General features: G+C 39.4%; 1 protein-coding gene across 1 annotated transcript in view; it reads right to left on the bottom strand.

Moving 5' to 3' along the window:
• SLC25A13 (solute carrier family 25 (aspartate/glutamate carrier), member 13) overlaps positions 1-21,218 on the bottom strand; it is a 76,128-nt gene that overhangs the window by 40,433 nt on the left and 14,477 nt on the right. Inside the window, exons 4-6 of the mRNA XM_009083472.1 lie at positions 8,260-8,399; positions 1,952-2,098; positions 253-391 (exon numbers count right to left, since the gene is read on the bottom strand). Coding sequence (XP_009081720.1) covers positions 253-391; positions 1,952-2,098; positions 8,260-8,399 — 426 coding nt within the window. The remainder of the gene's footprint in view (positions 1-252; positions 392-1,951; positions 2,099-8,259; positions 8,400-21,218) is intronic.

The raw sequence follows: 21,218 nt of genomic DNA, 5'->3' as shown, positions 1-21,218 counted from the left end.
AAATATCTTTACATACTTTCCTCACCCTGCCCCCACTGCCAGTTTACTAGGACCTTTTTCTGATTGAAACAAAATGAAAAACCTGGAGGGTGGACTCCAACAGGACTGTACAAAACTGAGTGGTGTACCAAGGAATGCTAACGAGGCAGGCCCCCTCCCATCGATTTAAAAGCATACAGATGAGGTCTTTCCCTCCATCCACCCCAACCAAATGCCCAAGGAAACTTCCAGACTGCAAACATTTCTACCAACCCTTAGTGACTTCCACATCTTTTCTATTTCCAGCCAGAGTACTGTAGATCTTTCTAATGAGCTCCATGTTGTTAAGGAGAGAATTAAATCCATTAAAATAGGAAAAGCTGACCTGATGGGAAGTGGTACCTCCAGCAGCCTAGAGTAGAGACAGTAAAAGAAGAGAAAGGAGACTGTTACAAGACTAAGAAAAATCTTGAAATAAAGGTTTTCAAACAATATTATTTTACAAGAGCAACAGAAGCACAAGCTTGCTTTTTTAAAAAAACCTGCAAAATAAAGAAAACTATGAAAGATTCTTATGTTACTGAAACTAATCATGACCAGAATATAGAATTCTCCCCCACCCTATGAACCTAAACAAATACATATGCAGGATTATAACAACATAACCAGTAGTAATTTACAAAGTTCAAGTTTCAGTACTGCTTCAGTTGGAAATGTTTCATAAGCTGGCTTATTTCTAGTAATGAGGAAATCTACTTCTACATGTAAAGCATATTACTACACAGAAAATTTCAACAAAACCAAAACATATTCTGAAAAAGGTCAACTGAAACATTTAAATTCACAGGCATTTCAAGTCATTGAAAACCAGCAGTAAGCTCTCAGGCTTATATCAGGCAGTCAAACATAATGGGAACAATAAGATTCGAACAGTTATTCATTCTCAAATGAGAATTGAGCCTAAACCTTTCTTTTAAAGTGGTGTTGGGTCTGCACATAGAAAAATTATTGGATCGATTCTCTATTTAAATTGTAAGATCAGCGATCAAGCAGATTTCTGAAAAAATGCATAAGCTTTCCAAAATTTAATTGACCTTGAGGGAGAATCAAAAATCATATCTGATGTTTTATGAGAGAGCACATGACCCAGGGAAGATGATAACAAGACTGTGAGGGAACCAAGGAAGAAAGCATGACATGTCAATATCAGTCCCTAAGTCTTCTGGCTTTTTGCTGTATGCATCTTCTGATATTGTGGTCAGTTTGCAGTTCTCATCCCTTCACACATCTCCCTGGAATTCTCCCTTGCAAGTCAAAGCAGAACAGATTTCTTTAAACTTGGGTATGGCCAGGCTTTGGATTCCTTGGAACATGTTGCTACAAGTTCCCAAGGTTAGAAACTGTGGTCAAAACCAAATGTACCCTTTTTTTTCCTTTCTTCAGTGAAGTTGCAGAACTGCAATATTGAATTTGGTTTATACACTTCAAACTGAAACAAAATGTACAATCAAGTGTAACAACTATCAGTCGATATATAGTGAATGTCCTTGGGCGACATTCCAGTTCATACATTGTCCCAAGTACTCAGAAATTACACTCAGGAGGTCAGAATTCACATTACAAAGCAAGTTCTTTGAGGCTGATGTCCTAAGTGAGATGTCATGGCATTCTGACATATCTGACACAGTCTACTATGATGGAATGACTGAAAATACTCAGGCAAACTCTACATTTGTAGGCCATTACTAAGGTCCATCTTTGTCTTTTGTCTCAGGAGATCATGAACATTGAGGACATGTATTCTGAAATAAGGGTCAACTTTCATAAATGAATATGAAATACAGACAATAACTGCTAAACTTAAAAACATGCATCCACAAACATGTCACATATAGTGGTCAAGGTACGTAAAAAAAGGAATCCCACATCTGTATACCAGGTCTTTGCCAGCTGGGATATCACAACTACTCACAGACACTAGACATTCTTCTACAAATGGTGTCAGCATATGTGGCCGGATAGTGACCATAATGTCCCTGAAGTCCATGGCTGTGACTCTTCCAGACTGAGCATTATCTCTCTGTACAAAAGCTTGTTTTGCATGTTCTAACTGTATCTCCTGAAAACATAAGGGGGAAAAAATAGTTAGGTTCAAAACCATCACCTTAACAGTTACATTTAATAGAAATAATGCAATCCTACAAGATCTGTCATGCTTAACAAAACATGACTACAGGCAATCTAAGTTTAATTGGATACTGTATGGGTAAGTTTTGGCCTTTTCTACCAGAAGCATATATGGTATCTATCATTGAGCATTAAGCATTATCTGATACAACCCTTGATAATCTCATTTTGTGACTCAAAAGTATCACTGAAAGAAAAGAGGAGAAAAAAGGCATTTAATCTCTCAAAGCTGTATTCTTTGCTACTGTGACCTTCACCCTTTCTTCTTAAATTACTGTCAGACTGCTTTATTTTCTTTTTTATTTACTTATTTTTCTTTTAAAAGCAACAATCCTGCCCAGATTTTTACTTGATAATACATATGAACAACTTATTTCAGTTCTACGGGTTTGCAAAAACCAGAAATACCTTTCGGTGATGTAGTTACTGTTCCCAATCTGTATTTCTTAGCTGAATGGAGGAAAATAAATCATTGCCACATCCTCCCTTTAAGTTTCAAGGATTATAAAAACTTCTTCACTGGAAATACAGTGCTTAGTCTGAATACATATTCATATTCAGTTATTCAGAAAATGGAATCAGAGCAAAAGTATGTCAGCAATACTAAGCAAGTCTTGCAGTGGACCATGACACTACCCAATTATTCCCATTATATTTGCAAATTTATGCCTTAAAAGATGTATTAATCCAAGACTCAGGCTAGCCAAGAACCACCATCATCATGTATTCACAGTGAATATGATCTCTGGTTAGTCAATAGTTGTCTCACAACAGCATTCAAAGAAATCAAGAGTGAAGGGCAAAAGGCAAATTCAGACAGAATCGGATCAGACCTGCCAGGGGCCTGCGGCCACCATCCCTCCTTCTGCCCATTCAGCTCACGCCACAGAAACCGAAGCAAACTGCCACTCAAACCATGCTTGTCTTCCATTTCAGCCTCCCGACTTCCCCAATTTTAGCCCTCATTCCTAATTAAAACAATGCCCCCTGACCTGAAAGGTACGATGAAAACCTCCTAACATATCAGGCAGGAGGAGGAAAGGGGAGGGGAAATGGACAGATCAATGTTTCATCCACAGAATTATTCAGAAATTTCTTCTTTTGATGGGAAACACTTGTGGGGGTTATAATTTGAAGTGGTACAATTTCAGTTCTGCCACGTATTCTTTACATTACAGACCCATATGTGGAGGTGTTACAATTCAGCAATAATACTCACTCTGGCTGGATACAGCCATGTAAGCTCTTACTTCGCTCCAATTGAGACTATAATTTCAACAGAAATTTGGAAGCAAGCAATTTTGGAAGGTTTATGATGGGATGAGCACAAGAACACAAAAAGACTTCGTCAGCTTGAGGCAGGCAGCTACTTGGGAGGCAGAGAGCTCTGAAGAGGGGTTAGCTATAATAACTCTTGTATCCTAAATACTCACCACCTGGGAGGTAGAAACGTATGAACAAAAATTTTTGTCATTAAATGGAAGCATCACCAGAGAAAAAATAAATTGCATTTAGCAGAAAGATTACATAGGAAACTGAATATTGCTTTCTTCTCTCTCCCTCATTCACTTTGTTTTAACCACTGAAACTGATGGCAGTGTTTTGCTGGCAGAATCCAGCACTAAAATGCAGAAAAGAACCCTGGACGTCACTTACAAAAGTCCAGTCTGTTACCATCTGTGTACACCCATCGGTGAGTCTGGAGGTATGCATACCATTGGTGGGACCTTGGCTGACAGTGTCTTAGCCACAGAACAGAGCAGGGCTCACACTCCAAAGAGCTGTTATGTGCATGTTTCTCGTCATCATACAACTAATTGCAAAAAGGCTACTAGTACTACAGTTGAGGATAAGCCAAAACACTCCATCCCCTCCTTGCTGACACGATTCTTTTCAATCTTCTTGGTACAAGTGGAACCCACTAGAGAGAATTATCCCACTTGGTTAAACACATGGCCAAAGACTCAGCGCTGCCATTTGCCCATCTTCTTGTCAGCCAGAAAAGAGCCATTTAGCTGTAATTAGACAGTAAACCAGAACTCTGAATGGGATTATGTCAGTCTGCCAGAACTCCCCATTCACACCTCCTCAGAAACAAAGTTCCAGTTCAAAATGGCAGAAAGGTAGACACTTTTTTGAGGCTTTGGTTATTTTGGGCAGTGCTATGCCTTTTCCAGTTACACCAAGCAGAAAGAAGCACAGGGATCTTCAGCCACGTGACATTCCCAAACCATGACAACAGCAACAGCATGGCATACAAGAACATGCAGACCATTACATGGTAACACACTTAAGTCTCAAAATTAAATTTCACCTGTAAAGTCCATCACAAACCAACCAGACATATGTCACTTTTCTAACCACCGTACAATGCATAACAATGCAATAAACCCCTTACAGTGTTTACCTCAGAGAAAGGCTATCTACTCCCTCAGTGTCCATACCTGAAAGCTGAGACAACTCACAGCATGACTAACTATGTTTCAAAATGAGGCTCAAGTAGCTACTAGCAATTTACCATGGAATTCTTTATGAGATGTTTATAACATCACCTACGGTATGTATGTGCAGCTAATATAAAAAATACCACCTTAAAAATAAACTGAAAAACAATCAAGCAAAATTGTACTCTTCAGAGATGCTGTCTGACTTGCAATAATTTTTATTGTTTCACCTGTTTCAGTCCCATACTGTTTACCTAGACAGATTAAGGTTTACAGAAACACAATCCTCATTACTTTGCATTACAAATTACACATCCTAAAGAACCATCTCTGACTAGACTTTCTGTAAACTTAGATATACATAGAAAACAAGCTTCTTCCTTGATACTGGAAGTCCAGAATTCCCCCAGGTAGCATAAGACTTTGTAAAAAATTAATTTGCATGTCATGGCAGGCATGCTGGCACCAGAATGTTAATGAAATTATTTCCTATCTAGAGATTTTACCTCAGCTTTCACTTACAGCTCATTAAAAGCTTCTTTATTTTCCACTTAGATAGAAATTGATGCTTCCATTCCATCCCAATGGATCTAGAAGTCATCAGATACAGCACAATCCTTGCCACTGGAGTAGATCCCAGGGTTCAATTATAAAGAGTACTACTTCATCAACTAATATGCTGGGCATAAATAAATTCCCAGACAATGTGGAAATGGATTTACCAGACCCACATATAATCCTGCGGAATAGATTTTATATGCTGAGAAAGGGGCTGATGTTACTCTTCATGAGGCAGACTTGCCATTAAGTGATGATGGAATATGGCCATATCCAAACAGATATAGATGTGATGGATATACAGTGGAGTTATATGAGCTAATTTTAAGCTAGCAAAATGAGAAGCAGGGTAAAACAACATGCCTTGAGCTCTAGGTTGATGCAAATAGATTGTTATCTGTATCAGAGCCAAGGAGTTTGGAGGCTATACTTTCAGCCATCTCTGTTATTGCAGAAAGAAAAAGTGCTGGGAGCATATAAATATTCAGAATCCCATAGAAACTCTGCTTATTTAAAGCCACAAGATATCCATCTTGTGCATGGATAAAATATACTAATGTTATTTGCCATGTCCCTTCAGCTTTGCCAGAAGTGATGATTAGTCCAAATGCTGCGACAGATAAAGAACATGTAACAACTTTCTGTGGCATAATAAGACCCAATGGAAAGGAATTTGAATCTAGCTGGATTATTGCATTAAAAGTTGCAAATTGCATTGTACTTATACTGCAGTACCTGAGACATGCCTTACAGAACCATCTGGTCCACGTTAAGTGAAATGTAAAGTGCATTCACACATCAGGAATGCAGAAAGGTAATTCGGTATCCACTGTGGTCTCCCGCTGTCTAAGGTCCAAGGTCTACACATCAGACCAAAGATGACTGACTCACACACAGGCAGAATGTCAGAAGGAAAGGTTGAATACCAAAGGTTACCGAGCTTAAAGGAAGATTTCTATGCCTGTGAACACTCTTCAATTTGAGAGTCATTTCTGTGCCCAAATTTCAGCATCTATAATACAATACTGCAAGGCAAGACTCGGTAGGAAAACGTATGTATTTCAAAAATGAAAGTGAGTAAACAGATATACCCAATTACTGAGACTGACTGAACATCCCAGCAGACTGTACTGATAGACAGCTTCAGCAGCCTTAGGACAATTAATTAATTTAAAAGTCCTTGCTGCCTGTGCCAATGCTGAGAGCATCAATTTTAGCAACCTTAGAACTTTTCCTGAGCACATCTCACCTCCCTAAAGGACACCCAGACTCGTCATTCTTATTGTCCAGGTTTATGCTCTTCCTCTTCCTGTCCTACATGGAGCATCACCAAAGGGCTGTCTGGCTCATGAAGACCACTGACATGTTCCAACACAACCTTTTACGCTGCCTTGAACCTAGCCAAGATTCACTTTTGAAGTAGAACCAGTTAAAAAAAAAATTTTAAATGGCAGAGCCAAGACATACCAAAGCCAAATACAATTATCCCCAGAATATGATCACGTCCAAGTCATTTCAGATAAGTAAAGAGGAATATCCCTCCATAGGATGAGAAAGCCTAGTAGTTAGGACTTGTCTCCAAAGTTAGAAAACTCCTGCCTCAGCTCTTGCTTTTCCTAATTCAAAGAAAAAACATGAAAGAACCCAAAGACATAAAGAAAGAACTCAAATATTCCAAATACCCAGCCTTGAGGTTACAGGCTCCTTTAGGTCTGTTACTCTAACCTCCCTCACAACACCGCCCCCTTTTTTTTCTGTGGTGAAAAAGTGTCCTTTTCTTTCATTCTGGGTTTCTCTTCAGGTTTTCCCCACATCTCTAAACAAGCAGACACATGAGGCAAACAAGACTGGTACTCTGTTAAAGCCATGACTTTAAACCACCAAAATCAGGATACATATCCAGGGCTTATTCTGTAGCTGGAAGGAGATACAAGAATACCAGCACATGTGGCCAGAGGAATTTTTTCCTAATCAAGTCACATATTTGCTTTTTCATTCAAAAGAGCTTCTAATTCCTTAATCTGTCGCAAAACTAGTCTATGTCTTAGCTACTTAGGAGTTACAATAGTCAATACAAAACCTAAGGGAATACAATTTAATCATGTGATACCTGACGTCCTCTTCATACAAAGTTAATTAGGCTCTGTTCTACAAAGTCAATTTGAAACATTTGTCTCAATAGCATTATCTTAATTATTCCTCATCAAAATGATACCACCTCCTACTGTGAACTAACATACTTGTGTAAACAAGAGAAAAAGAAACCTTGCAGTCTTGAAGCAGGTTCCCATTTTAAAACTCTCTAGTGTAAATACTAATACAGGCATTAAGTATTCAGGAGGAATACAAATAAGAAACTCACGTGTTTTACCACTTCAAGGATCACTATTCCTACTGAAGACTGTTTTTAATGGTACCGCTGAAATACAGATCATCTGTTTATTTTATTATTAGCACAGTATTTCACTTCCTGGAACAAAGTACCAAAAAGTATGAATAGCCAAGAATTCCTTGCAAAAGAGAGTATTTTATTCTCTACATACCACAAGCAAAGCTAAGGAGCATTTCTCTAGCTGAGATAATCTTAATTCAAAAATGGTCAAATGTAAAGTGTGAGGAAATGGCTAGAAAAAAATAATTTTTACAGAAATCAGCTCTGAATGAAATAAATGTTTGGTAAACATGCTGTTTACAGACAGAAGTACCTCTTAATAGTAGTGTGGCAAAGGAGTCCAAAATGTTCAAGACTGTCACTTAACATTCTTTGACTCATAGATTTAAATATACATGAGATTTTCAGACTAGAAGTCTAAGTTTTAAATTCATGCCTCTGTCTACAACACAGTGTAGAAAAGAATCACCTTCTGTACATGGGTGCCAAAAACAAAGGAAAAAAATCCCAGCTAGCCTGAATCAGCAATGTTACCAATAGCATATCCTATGTATCAACATGCTGTAAATTTCCAGCACTCTGATTGTAAAAGCCTCACTTGGTCTATATTTCAACTTTCCTACCACTGTGGTATTTGGCAAGTTTGCAAATACTTTGATTCTTGCATCCTTCTTATTGCTCTTGACAAACTGTACCCACCAGTAAAAACTGAGTGAACTCCGGATATGTTAGGTGTCTTTTTCTGTCCTTTCCAAAATGCAGCTGTACGAACTCTGAATTCCAGTTAAAAGGAATGTGCTGATGAATCGTGGTCTGGCCAAAAACTTGCTTAGCATCCTCTGGGAAGAAAAGAAAAATGTTAATTCAGTAATAAAATAAAATAACAATAGACAAAAGCATATAAACAAATATGATCTTTTGCAACAGGAAAGCAATACTGTTCATATAAATTCATAACATACTGTAAAGGAAACCTAAATTTTGTTTACCAAAACAATCACAAAGTTTTGCACACCCTCTCAAATGGTTTCTGAACAATCTTTTTATTTGTGAAGTTTTATACCCACAGCATTTGATTAGAGGAGACTCAGTTATTTCAGGTTTCAAAGTCAAGCAAGAAAAGATTAAAATTAAAAGACAATTTATAAAAAGATGACAAAAACTAACCAATTTTCAGCATAATCTTTTCAAGCTGCTAACAATGAAAGTTTTGTGTCACTATAATCAGGCTTTTGAATTTTTCCCAGAGTTCTCCACATTCAAACAAGTCATCTACAAAAACACCATTTTTTCAAGATCCACTTTTCTGTAGTTACTTGCAGAAGTCCTTATTCAGGACAGGGGATGGGGGGGACATGGAAAGCAGGAACAAAAACTTAATACCACCTCCAGCGCTAAGTAGACTTTAACCCTCGATCTCTTCTACAAGGAGAGGGGCGGTGTAACAAGTATGTTTGATCACACCTAAGTGCAAGCTTCATTGTTTAGTTCAGGTTAGTAGTCTTAACTGGGCAATTGTTTATTATGTGCTCGGCACACTGGTAATACACAGCAGTTTTGGTGAAGAAGCAACTACTTGATACACACCAAGTCGTACAGTAATAAGAAATACATTTGTGGAACTGGACTGTGTATATTTTAACTAATGAAAACAGCACTGAGATCTGAGGAAGCACTTGTTTCAAATGACAATGCCCACTTCAATGTTATAGACTTGTCTCAGTCAAAAATATAGGGCATAGATATCTTCTGAAGACAACCTCAAGGGCAGAGGTTCCCAGCTGCTATACACCTTCCTAACTGCTGTATGGCTCCTCCAGCAACACCAGCCAAGAGCCAGTTCTTGTCTCCTGCTAGTTGCTGTGGGCAGAGAGAGCTGGTTCCCAGGAGACACTCCCTACCCACAGGTTGGGCCAGGAGCTGGTCTGTTCCCTTCACGCTTTGTGGAAGAAAGACCAGGAGTCCAAACCACGAGCTCCTGTCTGTCTCTGTGAGCAGCAGAGCTGGAAGCCAGTTCCCAAGCATAGCTAGTGCCTGGGGTTGAGGAAATCAGCACAGCTTTGTGCTTGCCTGTGTGCAGAACAAGCTGGGAGCCACCTCACTGGAGCCAGCCTCTGCCTGCCAGGCAGGCCTGGGAGCCACCTTCCAGCTTATCCCAGTGTCACAACCATAGGTGGGAGCTGAATCCTTGGGGCCATGAGGTCATGTCTCCTGCGCACATTGAGTTCTGGCTCCTGGTTCAGTCCATGCCAGTCAGGCACTGCAACTCTGCTTACCCAGGGAAATCCAATCAGGGTGGAATCCCCACTTTTAGGTAAGGAAGGAGGAAAAAGTGAGAGTGAGGTGGCACGGCTGAGAGCCAGGAAGATGTCAGGAAGAGCCCAAGTGAATGAAGGATGAAGGCATAGAAAAAAAAAGGTCCCAAGGAGATGAAAGGGACAAGTGTCTGGCTGCATCGACCTGAAAGCCCTGGAGCTGGTGTTACCCACAAGGACAGCTTATTCTCAAGCAAGAAGGCTATGCAGAGAGAGCAGAAATCAAACTGCAGACCTCTTTCCATCCCTCAACACGGTCAGCAGTTTCAGTCTTAAAAACACAGCAGCCACTGATCTCAGGCAATCAGTGGTGAAAGAGCAAGTTGGATTTAACTTACAAATAGAATGACTGACCCCAGTTAACCTCAAATTCATAAAATTCGTTACTTCAAGTCCTAATGTCCTGTGAGAATTTTCTCCAAGCAAAGTCAGTGCCCCCAGGACAGTTTCATTGTTCATTCATGTCTTCAAGCTCAATCACAGCCAGCTTGGATCTTGTCTGCCAGCACTCTCCAGGAGCAAAATTCTACTCTCTAGGCAGTGGGAGGGAAGGTCTATTGGTTCAGGGTGAGGTTCTATCCCTCTACTTGAAGTCTTTCATTTAGGATGCTTCCTACTGACACAGCTCGAGGCACCTTGCCACATGTCATTGGAGATCACATTTATAAAGTTCCTGCTTTCTGCCAGACTTTCTTCAAAGAAGGCAACAAGCATGAAGAAGACAGCCTGTCTTGCCTGCAAACAAGAGGAAATGAAAGTTGTATCTTCCTGGTAGTGACCACTCTGCTTTTCCAGAGGAATACAGATACTTCCAGAATATCTCCATCACCTGTCTCTTGAACAGAAATCAGATGCTCATCTGCTTCCTCCTTCCTTCTCATCCCACCTCCAGAATTTCCCTAGAGCAAGACACTGATACTGTGTGGATGAGACTAGGAACACATCACCATTTACCAAAAGCCATGCTTGGTTGGACTCCGGACCTGCCTTTGTCAGAAAAAAAAAGGTGCACTATTACTTGATGTAAGGTAAGAGATAGCAAAACCTTACCTAGTATAAAAGCAGTCTCAAATTCCTTTTGATGGGCCCAGGCTTCACACAATCTTTACTTCAACTTGTTAATACATTAAAGTTACAGACTATGCCACTGTAATTTTGTTTTAACTCATTATCACCCATTAGCTCCCTCAGCTCTGTACCTTGTAAATCCTCCTTAGTTGGGGCCCAAAAGAAAAATTCCAGCTCAAGAGAATCAAACACAGAATCCTAGAATCACAGAATGGTTTGGGCTGAAACGGACATTAAAGATCATCTAGTTCCAACCCTGCTGCCAAGGGCATGGACACCTTTCACTAGACCAGGTTGCTCAATGCCCAATCCAACCTGGGCCTTGAACACTTCCAGAGACAGGGCATCCACAACTTCTCTAGGCAACCTGTTCCAGGGCCTCACCCCCTCACAGTAAAGAATTTCTTCCTACACTTATCTAATCTAAACCTGCCCTCTTCCAGTTTGAAACCATTCCCCCCTGTCTTGTCACTATATGACCTGCAAAATGCTTCTCCATCTCTGTTGTAGGCTTTCTTCAGGCACTGAAAGGGTGCAGTTAGGTCACCCCCGAAGACTTCTCTTTTCCAGGCTGAACAAAGCTAATTCTCTCAGCTTTTCCTTGTAGGAGAGGTGCTCCAGCCCTCTAATCATCTTGGAGGCCCTCCTCTGGACCCGCTCCAACAGGTCAATGCCCTTCGTGTGCTGGGGACCCCAGAACTGGATGCAGTACTCCAGGTGGAGTCTCACCAGAGCAGAGGGACAGAATCACCTCCTTCGACCTGCTGCCCACACTCCTTTTGATGTGGCCCAGGTTACAGTTGGCTTTCTGGGCCGTGAGCGCATATTGCCGGCTCATGTCCAGACATCAAGAAGTGCAAAAGAATGGTAACTTCAGACTAAATACAATGTTTAATTATTGGCATTATAAATGGCAAAGGAACCACAGCAATGAAACTAAAAACCTCATCAAGCCAATTAGGAACGCAGTAAGGTCTATATCCAGGCCATTTGCATTCCCTTGTCTGTTTTAGAGATTAAAGGCTACACGCAGGCCTCAGAAGTTCATGTAAGTACAAATATTCCTCCAAACAGCTCAAGCTGAAGACATACACTTAATTTTTGCTATGACTTGGAAAACACAGACTACCACATTAGTGCAGATATAGCAAGAGAACTCCCCACACTACTTGATCTTTTCACAATCATACTGTATATTGATGTCAATATGACTTGGCAACTAATACCAGATGCTTTTCTGACAGAGTGCATGTTAGATTATACAGTGCAGGCAGCTGACTGGAAGATTGCCTACTGTGCTTCTACTGATTCTTTGATGGCATGAGACATGGTTTCCTGTTTGCCACTGCCTTTTTACACATACCCTGTACTTCCTTTTCGCAGCCATTTATGGTTCACAAACTCCTATATATGCTCAGTGAACAGTGTTTTTACTCTTTCCTTGCTAGGTCTCATCACCCATTCATCTATCACAATGTCACTGACTCAAGTCTCATCTGTAGTCAGATTGCCCAATTCAAACATTAAAGGCTGTTCATACTCTTATGAACAAATCTTACATGTTTTAGCCTGTGATTTAACCATCAAAAGGTACTCAGCTACATACCCCAGCTCACTCCAAGTTATTGTTCAGTTCTAACAGCATCATCTCCCAATCATCTAAGTTCACTATTAAAATAAAAAATGGACAATCAAAAAACATAGTTTTTAATTAATTAACAGTTTGGAGAAATGGGCAGAGAAGAAATGTCTAAAATTCAACCTGGGGAAGAATAACCCTGTACATCAGTACAGGCTGGGTGCTGACCTGCTGGAAAGTCACTCTGTGGAGAAGGACCTGGGGGTCCTGTGGACAACAAGCTGTCCATGTGCCAGCAGTGTGGTCTTGTGCCTATGGAGGCCAATGGTATCATGGGGTGCATTAGGAATATCATTGCCAGCAGGTTGAGGGATGTGATCCTGCCTCCCTACTCAGCCCTCGTGAGGCCACATCTGGAATGCTGTGTCCAGTTCTGGGCTCCTCAGGACAAGAGAGACATGGAGCTCCTGGAGTGTGTCCAGCAGAGGGCTAGAGAGATGATTAAGGGACTAGAGCACCTCTGTTATAAGGAAAGGCTGAGGGACTTGGGCCTATTCAGCCTTGAGAAGAGACGACTGAGAGGGAACCTCATCTATACATATAAGTATCTGATGGGAGGGTGTCAAGAGGATGGACTCTGGCTCTTGGTGGTGTCAAGCAATAGGATAAGAGGCAACAGGCAGAAACTGTTGGCAACAGTAATTCCATCTGAATGTGAGGAAGAACTTTACTGTGTCTCTGATTGGACACTGGAATAGATTGCCCAGAGAGGTTGTGGATTCTCCCTCACTGGAGATATATAAGAACCACTTGGATGCAATTCTGTGCAATGTGCTCCAGGATAGCCCTGCAGGGAGGCTGAACCAGATGACCCACTGTGGTCCCTTCCACCCTTACCCATTCTGTGATTCTGTGAGAGCCTCCAACAATGGAGATTCCACAGCCTCTCTGGGCAACTGTGCTTTGATCCTAAACCAGTATTTAAATCAAAATATCTGATAAATGGAAGCTTTAAAATCCTTTTTAAAATACTGTTTAATTTCTTTAGTTCTAAAAAGGCAAAATGTTAATGCTGCAGAGACAAGAGCCATAACCGCACAAAATAAATCTAAAGCCAGAAAAAGATACAACCATTTGTGTGTTTGCATTATTTGAACCAGAGCTGTTGGAAAGCAAAACAAACAACAGGTTGAAGATTTTAAACATTCAGTTTTTAGAAATCCATGCTGTCACTTTTACCAATCTTTAAAAAAAAAAATTCAACTTTGAAACTCAATTTCAAAATAAATTGCAAGGTTCTAAAACAAGTAATTGTTTGTCCCTGCGCAGTCTCTAACTAAAAAATAGCTACCTTGTCATTTGTTTTTGATCACTGTATGAAAGAGTTGTTCTATTTTCCCTCCAGGTGAACTACCTGCTGATTTACAGTAGGGGTTTTTGGTCCTTTAAGTCCTGGGGATTTTCTTCTCTGCAGTGTACTGATGTCTATGTTTAAATGCTTACTGTACAAACAAGCATACTGCATTCACATTTCCATTCCTGTGATTTGATTCCATTTTCATTTTTATGACATTCCATTTCCTGTGATTAAGAATTATAATAGAAATAAAGAATGCTTTGGAATAACTACAGACATTCTTGACACGACAAGGATCACCAGTATTTCCCCAGTGAAATTTGCGTTTATAAATTTGAAATTTTAGAAGTAAAAAACTGAAAGTCATTAACCCACTGTATTTTACATTTAAGTAAAGTCACTTGACAGAACAAGGTACTAAAATCTTTACCAGGGACAACCCATAAATATCTGACACACCAAATCTGAAATTCTTTCACACTATTTGTGCAAGTACATATATTTTTCACATAGTGTCATCGTTAAGTCTGGTAAAGTTAATACAGTCCCTGTACAATCTTAAAAATCATCTTCAGAAATCCCACTGACCTTAGAAAATAGCTGCAACATTTCTGCAGAAAAGCTGTCATCCTCAGCTCGATTTCATATATGTTCTGCACAATTTATGTATGTTATTCCATTGCACAAATTATGTGAACATGGTATAGAAAACCTGTACCAAAACCCTGGGCTTTGAGAAAAAATGAGATCACTATGATGATATTTGTAATAGGAACTTCTGTAAAAAACACAAGCTACATCCTGCAAAGAGGAAAACAATTTTGTTTTGATGAGAGTAACTGTTTGCACATCATGACTAGGAAACCCCAGCACCTTCCCAACTGTCAAGCAAGACCTGACCTAAAGCTCACTGGAGATTAGAATGACTTCCACAGGTGTTGGTCCTCGCTGACCATGTGAAACAATTCCACATTTTCCACAAGCCTCATGAGCCTCAGTGCACCACCAGGTTCTGTAACCTCTTGCCCATTACCCACACATGAGCATGAGGGATAAGGGCCCAGTCAAAACGCTGCAGGAGAAACAAAGCTATTCCTTAACAAAGCAGTGGGAAGATGAACAATGTGATTGCATTGCTTGTACTTCCACAGTGTTGTACCTCTTCTGGGTGAATGGAGATGAATGCACAATCCAGCCACTGGAATTCTGCCACTGGAGATGTGATGTCTACAGATGTGATTACTAAGGACACCAAAGGAAAGGTACTCACCCCTCCAACTTCCCTCAAAAAGCAGTAAGAGCAGGAAGGGCTGTCACAGCCACCTTCTTCCACAGGCTAGAGGTCCTGAAATAGTAAACTAATGCTGTATTTTCACTGCCTCTTAATTCCTCACAAAACACGGACCACAACCTATTCTGCAATTCTGGATTTTTAAAAAAAATTAAATTAGGTTATTTCCTTCTTAAAATATTACAAGAAAAGTATCTGGTAGAACACTCAAAGTGAAGCTGGCAGAGTAGAAATGGAGCACATAATTTGAAGATAATGGGAGTGTATTACATGACTCCAGAAGGGTGGGGGGGTTGATTTGAAAAAAGATAGCAGTTCAGGTCAGTGCAATTTATCAGTGCTCTATCATGTGGTAGCACTACCATTTGAAAAAGATTCATTCAAAAGAGTGCAAAGCCCCCCATTAGTGCATCTGATCCATTTAGACTAAGACCAGTTTCACCTGCCCCTAAAAAATGCAGCTGCACATATATACTTGCATATAAACACCTAAACCCCCCAGAATTCACTTCTTTTGATAATTTTGTGTGTGTGCATGCCTGTGTAAGTGGGAGCTTATTTATTCATAGGACTAGTTACTCCAAATTCAGAGAAAAATCCCCAAAGACAAAACTTAACTCAAATAATAAAAACTGCAATTTTAACCAATTTAACTGTGCAGAGCTAGTCCAACTGTGGACTAGTGCTGAATTGCAGTGGACAAGCAGGGGGTTTAGCTGCTTAACATAAGCCAGCACTGCTTGCCTGTACCCAAAGCTGTCATATCAAATTCAATGCCCCATGTGGGCAAGTGAAATCATCATTTGGACTCATTTCTGTTATCCCTATCACAGAGATGTTAAAAACACAGGACTTTCAGAATCCAGACTCAGTCAACATCTTTTATTCACACTGCCAGGGGCCGATTTCCCTGTAGTTGTCCAGGAATAAAAATTTACTTCAGAATTCACATGATTGTTTCCTACAGCAATTTAATATACTAACCGAAGTGATAAAAGAAAACTCTTGGCTTGAAGAAATTATCCTAAACTTTACACTTTACTTTCCATCACAGACTTGAGAGCTCAATGTCTTTAACAGCTATTTTGCTTAGATAGATGATAGAAAAAAAATCATTTTCTTGCAAAGCATTAACATACATTTTCCTTCACTTAAATACTTCAATTTCAAATATACCCCCAAATGTACTCCCACAACAGTACTGTATTAATACAAAACTATTTTAGTTCAATTAAAATGTCTAACTATCTACCCCCAAACCTATCTAAACTGTAATTTTCACTTTGCACACTTCCAACATGTTCTCAGTTTTGTTTTCTTTTATCAGCTTATCAAATCAGGTCCTGCATTCCAAATGTTAGGAAAAAATAGTCATTAACTGCTAGGTAACAGCAGATTTTCCAATTTAGAAAACTAAATTACACACACCACAAAAATATGTGTATTTTGCTACCTGAAATTTCATATTAAAATCTGTAATAACAAAACACTTTCCTGGCTCTTAAGACCTGCTGAAGTTTTTACCTTCTAATCTGCAATTCCAGCACAATTTGAAAAAGGGATGAGGAAATATCTTAATAAAACAACCAAGCTTAAAGTGATACACTGCTCCTGCCATAATTTAAATATATTTTGGTGTGGAAGCTTCTGGTTCCTCCCCAAATGCTGCCTAGTAATCATGTTGGGATTTGTATTCCCAACAGGACATACAGATGGCTAACCCTCAACTTACTGTTAACCAGAGAGTGACCTCATACAGTTCAAACTTACTCTTAAATTGACTTCCCACCTCTTCCACACCTATTTTTTTTCTTTTTAAGTAGCATGAAGTAGCAGCAGAGAGCACAATGTTTTAGCCATCTGAGCATGAGTATTCTTTAATTATCCCACCAACTGGAAGCCCTCTCTGTTACCTCTATCTTTTTAAATTGGAGCCATTACAGTCAATTGTGCAAATCTCCAGTTGGCCTTTCACAAAAAAGGGGTTTTTGACCCACTGAAATGGAATAGCTTCTGAGCAGTTCTTCAGACCCCGGACAAGATATCATACAACACATACATGCCAACTTGATAGTGGCATGTTTCTACATTCAATTCTCCAAAAAACACTGCTCGTAACTCATTCAAAAAGTTCCAAAAATCAGGATAGTTCTTTTTGTAGTAAAAGCTGATTGTTTAAAGAAGTGCAATAAAGCTCTGCATATATCAAAAAATGGATGCATTCACAATGGTTTTTCACCTCCAGATAACATACCAACATCTGGAGCCCATCAATGGAAAGCAAAAACTTGTATTTGCTGGGTTGCCCTTAGAAAATGCATTAGTTGACTCAGCACACTTCCAGGCAGAAAGAAAACTATACTGTATCAGGCCCAGTGAAGTGCCAGCACTGCCTCAGGGGCAGTCACAGCAGGGCAGAGGAGCAGGAGACTGAAGTCTCTCACTGAAAGTGGCCACTTCCATTCAGATGTGAACTGAATGTGGCTGGAAGAAGCAACAAAGGTTGTACAGCACCTGTTGTACACAGAGATGAGATTAAGACCCGTACTGGTAAACAAATGTCTTTCAGATGTTGTACACAGACTTTATAGAAGACAACAACCGAGCTAATCCCCCAAATGCCCCCAGCAAACCATAAAGTATGGTACAAATCCTATACAAAAGTTCAGCACATATTCCCTTTTAGGACAGAGGCACTAGCTACTGAACATAATTCATTTGGTTATAACTTCACTGCGCTGCCCAAATTTTTCAATGAGGACAGAGCAGCCTTATAGGTTAATTTTACATGAATGAAAACATTATCACATAGAACATGCTTGTGCCTTCATCATTTTTCCCAAACATAAGATCCATGATAATCTTCAACTTCACTCCTCTGCTGAAACTGTTCTCACTTTTTTGTCCTCTTAACTTCCCCCTGCTCTGGTTGGTTGTGCTCTTGTCACTTCTAAAAATTATTCATTCACTTCCTCATGACATATCCATACAGGGTCCAATTCAACTTGGCTGTGATTTTTGACTGAGACACTTGAGTACTTCTGTTACCTCTGCTAAACACTGCAAATATCACAAAAAAAAAAAAAAAAAAAAGCAGGCTCTTTCCAAGAGTACCACCCCCCTCAGCAACTAAGACTCTGGATCCAAACTTGTCTGCTTCTTCTGTCTTTATTGCACATAAAGGGAAATAACATGAATTTTGACATGGAATATTACATATTTGGCTTACTTAAAAGGTTTTCAAATTTTTTCCAGGATGCAATCCCTTCAAAATATTTCTACTTGATCCGTGGATATCCACAATTTCAGTTCACTGGCAACAGCCTTTCATTTCTTTATTACCTTAGAAGTGAGCAACACACTGCCAGTGCCCAAAGACCACAGGTTTGGAAAGAACTACGCACCGTGTGGGCATAAAAACTAAACTTACCCCTTTTGCCCATAATAACAATAATAATAATGATAATTTAAAAAAAACAGGTCACTTTTACCAAGGTAAACAGGACAAACTGGCTAACTGAAATAAAATATCACTTCTGTGTTCTCCATATAAGGTAGTTGAGGGATGATGCATGTGACATGTGCGGAGAGGCTGATGGTATGAGGTTTTCTTAGCCTGGAGAATTTTGGGCTAAAGGAGAACCTCACTGCTGTCTATAACTACCCAACAGGAGACAGAGATGCACAGTGGAAGGAAGAGAGGCAGCAGATACAAGCTGGAACATGGGCAATCCCTACTGAGCATCAGGAAATAATTTTTCCAGATTAATAGTGGCCGAACACCGGAAGATGCTTGCTCATAGAGGCTGCAGAGTCTCCATCCTCAGAGATGTTTAAAACCTTGACTAGATGTTGCCCTCAGAATATGGTCTTGATGGTGCTGCAATGGTTTGAACCAGATGGCTGCCACAGTCCCTTGCAACCTGAATTGTTTAATGATTCTATAGTAATTTCTTGGATTTTGGTAATGAACAATAGAGATGCTCAGCTTTCAGCCTGATGTTTATCAGTAGGCAACTTTGATTTTAAAAACCCCCACAAAACTCCAGCAAAACAACAGAACAAAGCCAATAACAAAGAATAAACTGAAACACTGAATTTCAGTTCTGGATGAATTAGAAAATTCAATTACATTTTCTAGGCCAAAGGAAACCCAACTGTGTAAAAGGATGACTCTTCTAATATTTAAAATGACAGATTCACTCTGTAACTAAACAGGCTCTGTATTACTTAAGATGCCTGCATCAAAGTCTGCCTGGTGACATAACATTCTAGTTAATAGAAAAACAAAACAAAAACTTGCCAAGTTGACACATCTAGAAATTAAATTCTCCAAAAACAGTCTAAGAACATTTCAAAAATTGTTTTGAAGAAAATAAATATACTAACAAAGCTACATTACATTTTCTTGTAATTAAAACTGGCAATGATTTGTGCAAAATCCAGTACAAATAAAAAAAAAAATCAGAGATTAAACAATTTTGCATTTGCAATGTTGTGATTGGGATCATATCTAGACAGCTGTCACTTATAAAGCAAAAAATGTTTCACTCTATAGGTGAAACTGTGATTTCTAAGCAATTTAAACCAGCAATGGAAACTTCACTGATAAATACTGAATTTTGCATTTTATCAAGGGATCAAAGCTTACATCCCCAGCAACTTATTTTGGTGATTCAGATTTAGCTTTTCCTTGCTTTACATGGTATTGAGCAAACCAGGCTGGGCATCACTAAGTTAGATGCTGTGCAAGAAACAAAAAGAATTACAGATTCCACGAAAGAACCAAGTCATACCAGCAATTACAGAGAAAAGCATAAAATAAATAATCCTCTGCAACAAAAGCAAGAGTTACCTCACACAATCTGAACTCAATTCTTTGGTCATGAAAGTAATTATAAAACTCCTGTAATATTTTTTTGCACACTGAAAAAGTATCAGAGGGTTATCATAGAGGAAAAAGCTCTGGAGTTCATCACAATAGCTGTACAGCATTTAAACCTTTGTTAGGAGCTATGTCCTTTCAGAAAGTTTACATACAAGTATTCAGGCAATTCAATATCAGATAAGAAAACAGGAGTGCTTCCTAAGATGTATCCTTAACTAATGTGTTTATCTAGAACTGTACTGATACAATTGATAACAAAAACAGGGACCCACAACAGCTGCTGCCTACATGTCAATGAAGTCTCCTTTAGAGACAAAAGCAAAATAAATTGCTCGATTCTGTAGCTATTTTTGTAACAAAAATTTGGGGGTTGAGTTCTCCATTTCCTTCATGTTTTTGCTGGGTTTGGGAGTTTTGTTTTAACCTTTTCTTTTTTTTTTTTTTTATTAAAGGACTGACTTATTTTACAGCATACTCATATTTCTCAAAGCAGCACAGCACAGCACCCATTTTGAAACAGCTTCAGGTTGAATTAGAGGACATTTAAAAGAGAAAACCAAAACCAGAAAAAATACACACTACACCACAGCTACATTTCATTAAGTACAAGAGCAAGAATTTCTGTCTGGTGGGGAATTCTACTTGAAAGAAATTGGAATGAAAATCTTCAAAGCCAGGTTCCACGATGGTTGGCAGCACAGACTCAGGCAACCACATCTCCTTTTGTGCCTTTCCTTTCTCTGTGAGCAAAACCAATATGGACAACACTTATTTTCCCCTTCTTTACGGCTGTGAGAACTAGTATCAGAAAAGGAAAGTTCTAGTCCCTGGATTTCACTGCTGTGTTATTCACAGCTCAGAGCTGTTAGTTCCCACCATTTCATTTACCCATCCAAAATTAGAGATGAAGGTTACCACGACTTAAGTTTTTAAACACTGACATTTTACCCAACCATCTCACCTTTTTTTAAATGCCATCTAGTAAAGATTTTCAAAGGGCTCTGCCTCTTTAATGAGGCATTAAAATACAGTCATACGACAAAAAAGCAACTCTACTAAGTCTCTTAAACCCCTGGACTTACATTATCAGCTTTTATGTGCCTGTCAACACTCAACACTAAGAAGCAATGGTTTGCTCTTTGCCTCGAATTTAAAAGCCA

The sequence above is a fragment of the Acanthisitta chloris genome, unplaced genomic scaffold (assembly GCF_000695815.1).
Source record: "Acanthisitta chloris isolate BGI_N310 unplaced genomic scaffold, ASM69581v1 scaffold10641, whole genome shotgun sequence".
NCBI lineage: Eukaryota > Metazoa > Chordata > Aves > Passeriformes > Acanthisittidae > Acanthisitta > Acanthisitta chloris.
This window is presented reverse-complemented; position numbering and strand designations above follow the sequence as displayed.